General features: G+C 53.9%; 1 protein-coding gene across 1 annotated transcript; it reads right to left on the minus strand.

Moving 5' to 3' along the window:
* Nucleotides 1-2,380: 2,380 nt before the first annotated feature.
* Nucleotides 2,381-8,792, minus strand: LHX1 (LIM homeobox 1). Its single transcript, XM_040082455.2, has 5 exons — nt 7,797-8,792; nt 6,341-6,567; nt 5,710-5,987; nt 4,898-5,063; nt 2,381-4,525 (listed from the first exon to the last, which is right to left on the minus strand). Exons 1-5 carry the CDS (start codon nt 7,964-7,966, stop codon nt 4,146-4,148), a joined length of 1,221 nt encoding a protein of 406 aa, XP_039938389.1. The 5' UTR covers nt 7,967-8,792; the 3' UTR covers nt 2,381-4,145.
* Between the last annotated feature and the right edge of the window lie 354 nt (nt 8,793-9,146).

The following is a 9,146-nucleotide window of genomic DNA, read 5'->3' on the forward strand; positions in this document are numbered from 1 at the left end:
GATATTTAGTTATAAATTTGTATTGCTCAGCACCTGGGTATGGGCATTAAAATATTTGTCTACAAATCATCATTTAAATACATCCTTTCTCCTGGGATTCAGATCTTCCCCAATCCCTTTCCATCCCTAAGCAATCAGATCCCAGCAGAGCCTGGGGAGAGAGGGAATGGGCAGAGAGGAGCCTCGGTGGGGACAGTGTGGGACATTTGGGCCCAAGGCTGCTGGAAACCCACGGCATTTTACAGACTTGGATCATCCTGCAAAACCCCCTTGACGCAGAGCAGCTGCACACGGCTGGTACTCACAGGATGTGCCTGGAAGCCTTTTCCTGGGGGCTGGAGCGGGTCTGACATGTGGCTGTGCACAGATCTTCAGCCTGGCACCTTCCACGGCCGAGCGTCCCTGGCCACCCCAAGCCAGGAGAGCGGCCAGGCGGGGCAGGGGCAGCGTCACCCGGCTGCCCTCAGCTGGGACACGGCCCCGAGGTCACGTTAACAGCGGCAGGAGAGGCAGGAGAGATCAAAAGAGAGCAGTTACTTCCCAAAAGCCTCGTGGGGAGGCCTTGCACGGACACTGAGCCGGGCACTGCACCACAGAGGCAGCGCAGGATCCTGGGATCCCTCCAGGCCCTTCTCCCACAGCCTTCCGTCCATCCATCCATCCCTCCATCCATCCCTCCATCCATCCATCCATCCCTCCATTCACGGCAGCACTGCCGGAGTCAATGGAAATGCTCTTGTAAACAAGGACTTACAAGAACCCAGTGTGACAATACTTTCAAAAGGAGTCTTGACTGTGCAATTGTTGCTGGATTAGGGGCTTCAGACGCACCGAGCTCGCTCTGAGGAGTGCAGAATTCCAATCTCCACGGGGCTGGGGCTCAGCCTCGGCCATGGGAACGGCTCCTGGGCTCCCTCAAACCCAGCAAAGCCCCAAGGAAGCGACGGGAGCATCACAAAAAGACAAACTCTCCTTTTTACAACCTAAACTGACCTAAAAGGAGCCCAACACTGGCCCAAACTGAGCCTAACACTGAGCTAAACTGAGCCGTGTCACTGCCTAAATGAACACAGAATAAACTGTACACGGACCAAAAGAAAGAGAGAGAGAGAGAAAGAAAAAAATAAACCCCTCAAAATTTCCTCCAAAACAAACCTATTTGGCAAAATCCTCATTTTAAATCACTGATTCAACAATAAAGCAGCAGCCCAGCCCAGCAGCACAAACAGCAGTATTTGTATTTCCCAGATAAGTAGAAGTTTGGAATAAATAAATCACCCATTCCTCCGCTGATATAAATGCAAACCAGAGCAACAAAACATGGCAATAGCACAAAAGACAAACAAATGAGTTAGACACGGAGTCCAGGAGTTTAAGAAGTCTCCCCTGTATTTAATAAAGCATGAATTATTTTCTTTAGAAACACTAACAGATCCCTTGCAGATAGTTTTTTATCTTTATATTGTTATTATATAAGACATTTTGTGTTTAAAGTGAACTATTGCTTCATCTATGTGGCCCCTCTGCTGGGCATAGAAATTAGGTAGTGAACAAAATCAAAAATCACCATTGAAAATTACAAACTATACAACTTAAAAGCATTTGGAGTTGGTTCTTTTCCCACCCCCAGTCCAAAGAGAGAAATAATAGAATCACTGGGAATGGGGAAGTCTGGGGTTTAGCATAAAATTCTGTGTCTACATCAAATAAAAGAGAAGCCAGCCCAAGCCCCGGTGAGTCGAGAGGAAGGAGGAGATGCAATCCCAGCTCTTCCCTCTCCATTAACCCAGCAGGTGGAACATTCAAACCAGAGCCTGCAGAACCGAACCTGACTCTTTGTCCCTCACACAGCTCCGAGTCCTCTCGGGGGCAGCGGGACTTTGGCTTTTGAAGAACTGAATATTCACGATTCTGCCACTGTTGATAATTAAAATGGGAAATCTGGCATTTCGCAAGGCTCCAGGATTTTTTTTTGTTTCATTTTTCTCCAAAAGAATGGGGCTGTAGCGAGGGCAAAGCAAAATATCCTCCCCCGCTGCCCTTTAGAGAACTTCAGAACGACCAATCGCCGTCAAAGCATTGACTCTGCCTCAGCTCTAAGAAAAAAGGATTAAAATTACTTTCAGGACATTGAGGTTATGCTGTGTCCAAACCATCCAATTAGGAGGAAAAAAAAAAAAAAAAAAAAGATAAAAAAAAAAAAAAAAAAAAAAGAGTAAAATTACCTTTGGAGAATCAACTAAAACTGGATCAATTGCAAACCGTATCTTTGCAAGCATTTCACTTTTACAACACATTTTTGTTTATGCATAAAATCAGCATTTCAAATGTCCTCTCTTAGCACAGAGCATGAATAACCAAAGATATTGAAAAAACCAGATTATTTCTGAAATTTAAAATTTAAAATGCAGTGGTACAGGGTATTTGGACTTCAGCAACTGAGTCTGGAGATGGAAAGAAAGGCTGGAGCTGCCTCTGGCCGCTGTCTGCATCAACACCAGGGCTTAGACTTCCACCAGAGCCAAAGAGCTGCCCAGGATCAGCAGCAGAGTGGATCCTCCCTTCTCAAGGCTATTTTTACTCAAGAGAATCAATTTCTAAAAATGGCTTAAAACATCAAATGAAACACAAGTTATCTAAACATCAGATTTTCTAATTTTATTAAAAACGCACAAATTTTATCCAACATGTTTTCTTTCATACAGTGAATGGTCTAATATGCACTGGAGGTCACACAAGCTTAGGTTCATTAGAACAATAAAAGACATATGAGAAATTTAATATATAAAGAAAAAAGTAGCAGCTGTTGACTGCATATTTGACCATAAAATTTAAATATTTTGGACTTTTATTTTAAAGACACAAAAATAAAACCTGTGTGGGTCTATATAAGTCATATTAACAATTCCATGAATGTTCAACAGGACTAAAAATTAGCAAAGATGTTTGTTTGTCTTTTTTTTTTTTCTTTTTTTTTCTTTATAACCTTGTAACACTTTTTAAACACCTTCTCGGGTTGCTGGTGCAAAGCACCTTACAGTATTTGTGCTATATATTTACTTTATTTGGCAACTGTCTGGGTTTTGTGGGTTTTTTTTTTCTTTGCCTTCTGTAAACAACACCTTTTACAAACTAGCACAGTGAACCACAAGCCCTGCAATCTGTTAGAACATCTACAGAAAAGAAAATGAACTATTTTGGTTGGCTGCTCAAAATCTTTTGCTTTTGAACAAGAGGTTTTTCTAAAACAGGATTTATTAGTAAAACATTGAGCTCCTGAATTTAACATTAGACGTAAACAGTTGACTGTTTTTAGTTCAATAGAGTCTTTTTGTTTAGCTTTTCTCTCTCTGTGAAGGTAGAATACTTTTTGTTTGTTTGTTTTTTCAAGTCATTTTCGTTAGAGGTCTGGGTGGTGACCTTTGCTATGATGAGGAGGTTTTGTACGTGTAGCTTTGTGAAGGTAGAAGAGTTGGTGCTGAGGGCTTTAACATTTAGTATTTGCTATTTTTGGAAAACAACAAAAAAAACCAAACTAAAACAACTGAAAAGAAACAGAAAAGAAAAAAAAAAAAAAAAAGGAAAAAGGAAAAGTTGTCCCACCTGATCGTCAGCAGGCTGAAATGGCTGAAGCTAAAAAGAGTTTCTTGCTGTCGAACTTTCTGAGAGACAAAAATGAACAAACAGATTCATAATGCCAGAACCATCCTTAACCGGGAACGCTATAGAGAGTTCTTGAAGCTTTTTTTTCCCCTTTTCTTTGACCTCTCCTTCATTCAATTATTTTTTTAAATTTTTTTTTTTTTTTAAACGAGAAGTTTCTAAGGATTGTGGCTCTTAGGATGACATCCAACAGGGTAATCAAACTTAGGCCATCCTACGGAATGGCAGCACTTTTACTGTACAGCTTCCCCAGTTTCTTTGTCAATGGTACAAAAAAAGTCCCCTCGCTTGTTTGATACAACCATAACATGGAGATTGTCCTGGTCTAGAGCAAAGCTTGCCTTGGAGCGATTGGATTCAGTTCGTTCCCAAGGTAAAATTGTCTTAGGGCGGGAGAGATGTTATATGAATTCATTTCTGTACACCATAACAATAAGCAGACTAGATGATCATCACTTACTTAGACCCAGTTTGTTTTAAAGCTACCACACAGCCGCTTCGTTCATCTCTGGAGGGTGGGACAAGTGATTGCCGTAGTTAGCACCACCGTTGACGGATATCGACGAAAATGGGGGGCTGGGGCCAAAAACTTCCGCGGACATGGAGTGCAAGGGCCCGGGCAGGTTGGGTTCGGGGCTGGGCGAGTCTCCCGGGGGATGCGACATGATGTCGGTGAAGCGCTGAGCCTCACTCGAGGGGTGATGTCCAGGCAGGGGGTGGTCCATGGCCCCCAGCGGGGTCCCTGACGGCCCCGAGGAGGGCACGAACGGGAGATCCACGGGGGTCTGCGCTTGAGACGAAGGCGGTCCTTGCGGGAAGAAATCGTAATTGCTTCCAGGGCCGTAATACTCGCTCTGATAATCTGGCGGACAAAGAAAGACAGAGGGAAGGTAACAGGCGGGCAGGTACCCGAGCGGGAACGACGCGGGCGCGCTCCCGGGGCGGTGCGGCCGGGGGGGCTCCGGTGTCACCCACGGACCCGAGGGGAAACGCGTGAGCGGGCTGGCCGGGCTCCGGCATCCCCGGGACCCCCTTCCCGCAGAGCAGCGGGGACACCGACACGTAGCGGTGCTCCCGAAAGCGCCGGGATCGCGGCGGCAGCGCGGCGGCGACGGCCGCTCCCGGCTGCGGGGAGTCCCGCGGTGGCATTCCCGGGCATCCGGGAGGGACGGCGGCCGGAGCCGAGGCAGGAGCCCGGCACGGAGCGAGGCAGCGCGGGGGCAGCGGTACCCACCTCCGTAGAAGGAGAAGGGCCCGTTGGGGATGAGCTCGCCGGGCTCCAGCCGGTCCACGAGCGGCCGCATCCTGCGCGGGCTGCGGAAGAACGCGTGTCGCCGGGCGCCCAGCGCGCTCAGCTGCTTCATCCGCCGCTCCTTGGAGCGCCGGTTCTGGAACCACACCTGGGGGGCGGCGGGAGAGGCGCCGGTCACGGGAGCCGCGGGTTCCGCTGCGGGAGCCCGAGAGGCGCCGCCGCCGCCCCGCTCTCCCCGTCCCCTCCATCCCCATCCCGGGGCTGCGCTTTTCCCCTCTCCCGGGCTCTCTCGCCCGAGCCGCGCTCCAAGCGCGGCCGAACCCACGCGTGACGGCGGTCCCGCTCCCCACCGACTGCGGGTCAAGAATGATTGAGTTAATTCTTATTACTCTGACAAGATTGCTGCTAATTACCCTCACACTGAGCCTCTCCAATCTAACCTCGTCTGTAATGGTCCTTTAACCCCCCATTACCCCAGCGCTGCGGGTTTATAAACCTTTTAATAATTCCAGCGCGTTGGCATTCTTATTTACCCATTAACCCCTCACATTTCTGGTTGTTAATTTCCATACTGCTTGCAGCTTCTTTAGGACTTTTACGAATAAATCCGCGGCTCTGTCCCCGCCGACCGGCCGGGGTTGGGGAACCCGGAGGCCCCGGGAGCTCTCGGTAATAACGATTTCAAAGGCCGGCCGGGCTCCCCCGCGCCCCGCCGTGCGGAGAGTGCCGGGCACCGGCCCCTCCACGCCCCCGCATCCCCCGGAGCCGCGCCCGGTGCCCGGAGGCGGCGGTACCTGGATGACCCGCATGTTGAGGCCGGTCTCCTGTGCCAGCTGCTCCCTGATGTGCCGGGTGGGTTTTGGGGTGGCCGCGAAGGCGGCTTTCAGAGTCTCTAGCTGTTTGGCTTTGATGGTGGTGCGGGGTCCCCGCCGCTTGGCCCCCAGGTTCTGGTCGTCGTTTTCGTTGCTCCCCGTCTCCTTGTCGGACACGTTGGCGCTTTCCGAGTCCTTGGCGTCGTCCTGGGAGGGGTCTTGAGAGTCGGGGGACAGGCTGGGGTCACTGCCGGTGGTGGCTGCGGGAGAACAAACGCGGGTCATGCTCGACCGCGAGGGACGGGCCGCGGTAGGACCGGGAGAGAGGAGAAAGAAGGGAGAGGGAAAAGGGAAGAAGAAGAAGAAGAATTAAAAAAAAAAAAAAAAAAAAAAAAAAAAAAAAAAAAAAAAAAAAGACAAGAAGGAGAGGAAAAGAAAGGGATAGGAGAGTGAAGGGAGAAGAGAGAGGATGAAGAAGAGAAGGGACAGGAGAAAGGAGAAGACAGGAGAAAGAACAGAAGAAAGGAGGAGGAAGGAGAGGAGCGTCTCATCCCAAGGAGCAGCCGGTGCTGAGCGCATCCCCGCCCTCACCGCGCCGGCCGCGCTCCCTCACCTGAATGCAGGCTGTTTTCTTTGGCAGTATTGCTGTTATTTAGGTAATCTTCTTTGCAGACAAACTTGTTCTCGTCTATGATGTAGAGCTCCTCGCCGGTGGAGAGTTGCTTGTTACACATCATACACGTAAAACAGTTCAAGTGGAACACTTTGCTCCGCGCCCTGCGGACCAGGTCGCTGGGGGAGATGCCCTGGGCACAGCCCGCGCACTTGGTCCCGAAACACCTGCGGAGAGAGGCCGGGCAGCGGTCAGCAGCGCCCGCCGGCCGCGGGCCCCGAGCCGCGGCCTCCGCACGCTCTGCTCGGCCGTGCGAAACGGGATTAAATGAAATACGGCATCCCTGCAGAGCGCTCTCTCTTCCCGATATTACAGATTTTAAAAATAAAAATCAAAGCCGGCCCGGGCAGCGGGCGCGGGGCTGCGCTGCCCGGGTGTCCCCGCGCCCCGACACCGGCATTGAGGGCGCTCTGACAAACGGCTCGCACAAATTCTACGCGATCTGCTCGTCGGTACCGGCCTCGGCCGCGCTCCGGCCGGAGGAGCCGCCGCTGCGGGCAAGGCCGGCGCGGGGAGCCGGGGGACTGCGGGGCCGGAGGCCTCCCGTGCCCCGCTCAGCCCCGCGGGGCTCCGGGACCGGGACCGGAGCGGTGCCGAGCCCATTCCCGGGGAGAAGCGGCGGAGCCCGGAGCAGCGCCGGGCCCCGTGCCCAGGGAGAAGCGGCGGCGGGGCCCGGGGCCGCGCTCCGCCGGGCCGGGCCGAGCCGGGCGTTGTGCCGGTGTGCGGCGGGGGCTCCGCGGCCACCCTGGCCCCGGGCCGGTCCTTGCCTCGGCGCCGGTGTGCGGCGGCGGGACCCGGCGGGGCAGCGGCGGCCGCTCCGAGCCCGGGATTGATGCCGGCGCCGCTGCGGGCCGGGATGCGCGGGGGAGAGCGGCGGCGAGCGAGCGTCCATCCCCGCTTCCCCCTCCGTCCGTCCGTCCATCCATCCACGCACCGGCGGAGGGTCGCTGCCCTCGGGCCGGCCTGGCTCCGGTGGACGGGATGCGCCGGGCCCGCGGAGCGGCCGCACCGGGCCTTGCCCGCCGGGCGGCTCCGGCAACAGCGCCGGGCTCCGGCCGCGGAGAGCCCCGGCCGGGTCAGCCCCGCTCCGCTGCACCGGGCCCGGCCCGCGCTCCCCCGGCCCGCACCGCCCCGCCGCTCCATAGTTTGGACAGAACTTTGGGCAACTCGAGCTCGGCCGGAGGACGCGGAGAGCGGCGGCATCAACGGGCCCGGCGCCGGGCGCGACCCCCGCCCGTCCGCGCTCCCCGAGACCAGCGGCGGAAAGAGCCGCGGTCTGAGATGTTCGCCTGGGTCCCGCTGACAACGGGGGAAAACAACGAAAATTAGGGGAAAAAAATGGAGGTGAAAAACGAATGGAGAGGAGCGGCGGGGGCAGGCGGAGGCCGGTACTCACCGAAAGAAGTCGTTTTTGCAGTAAAGCTTGCCTTCTCGCGAAAAGCATTTCTCTGTCAAATTGCATTTACATTCGCAGCACTGAACACACTTCACATGCCAAGCCCTGTCCAGTACATTCAACAAAAACCGGTCCAAGATCGGCCTTTTGCAGCCTGCACAGTGAACCATTGTCTTTGGTTAGTTCTGAGGGGGCAGCGGTTTCCCAGGTATCAAGGAAAAAAAAAAAAAATAAAAACAATTCCTTTTTTTTTTTTTTTTTTTTTTCTTTCTTTCAGAAAGACGACAACACCGGCGAAGGTTTTTTTGTTTTGTTTTATCTCTCTCTTATTTTTTCTTGTTTTTGTGAATGTATGGTTTAAAAGCCTTGGAGAAGTGAAGGAGGAGAAAAAGAAAGGGAGGAAGAAGAAAAATCTTCGTTCGAGTGTCTTAGGAGGGGTGCACAGGAGATCCCCCACTGCCCAGCGCTTCGACACAGCCGCAAGATCCCGGCCGCTACCAACCACGCGGATAATAATAATAATAATAATAATATTAATTATATTAGTAACAATAAAACAATAACGGCTATAAAGATCGGCGCTCAGAAAAAATAAAAATTAAAAAAAAAAATTTAAAAATGAAGCCGCCAAAAAGCGAGCGTGATGAGTTTTTCTAAGGTCTGAGGTAGAGCAGTCAGGAGTCAAAGTGCTTTTCCCGATGAGAAATCAAAGGAGGAAAAAAAAAAATAACAACAACAACAATAATAATAATAATAATAAATAACGAGCCGGGACATGGAGAGGCGGTGGCGGTCAGACGGGCTGTGGCTGCTGCCGCGGCGACATCGCCCTGACGCGGGGATGGGGACACGCGGGGACGGGGACACGCTCCGCCGCTCCTCGCTCCGCCGCTCGCTCTCTTTTCTCTCTCTCTCTCTCTCTCTCTCTCTCTCTCCCTCGACGTCTCGGCGGCACCGTCGCGCCCGGCTCCGTCCGTCCGTCCGTCCGTCCGTCGGTCCGTCCTACCTACCCCCGCGCATCGCTACCCGCGGCGGCCGCCCGTGTCCCCGGCGAGCGGGCGCGGCGTGGCATGGCCCGGCGGCGGCGGAGCGCAGGGCCCGGGGCGGGCGGGCCGGGCGGAGGGCGCGGGGCACAGGGGCGGCCCCGCCGTCCGGCCGCGCAGGGGCTCCGCATGATCCCGGCGCCGCCGCCGCCGCAGCCTTATGCACCGCGCGCACACGTCACCGCCCGCCGCGGCCAATCCGCGCCGCCGCCGCCCCCCCGCCGCCGCCGCCGCCGCGCCGGACGGGGCGTCCGAGCCCCTTTATAGAGCCGCCGGGGCGCCGCCGCCGCCTCCGCCCGCCGGGCCG

The sequence above is a fragment of the Hirundo rustica genome, chromosome 19, assembly GCF_015227805.2.
Source record: "Hirundo rustica isolate bHirRus1 chromosome 19, bHirRus1.pri.v3, whole genome shotgun sequence".
NCBI lineage: Eukaryota > Metazoa > Chordata > Aves > Passeriformes > Hirundinidae > Hirundo > Hirundo rustica.

What these genes read in the sequence shown, in the direction of transcription:
- LHX1 (XM_040082455.2), bottom strand. Translation starts at nt 7,966, where the DNA reads ATGGTTCACTGTGCAGGCTGCAAAAGGCCGATCTTGGACCGGTTTTTG. An exon ending in TCAACATGCGGGTCATCCAG is followed by an intron (nt 5,064 to 5,709) that starts GTACCGCCGCCT and finishes GCCGCCCCCCAG; the next exon opens with GTGTGGTTCCAGAACCGGCG. An exon ending in GCCCTTCTCCTTCTACGGAG is followed by an intron (nt 4,526 to 4,897) that starts GTGGGTACCGCT and finishes TTTGTCCGCCAG; the next exon opens with ATTATCAGAGCGAGTATTAC.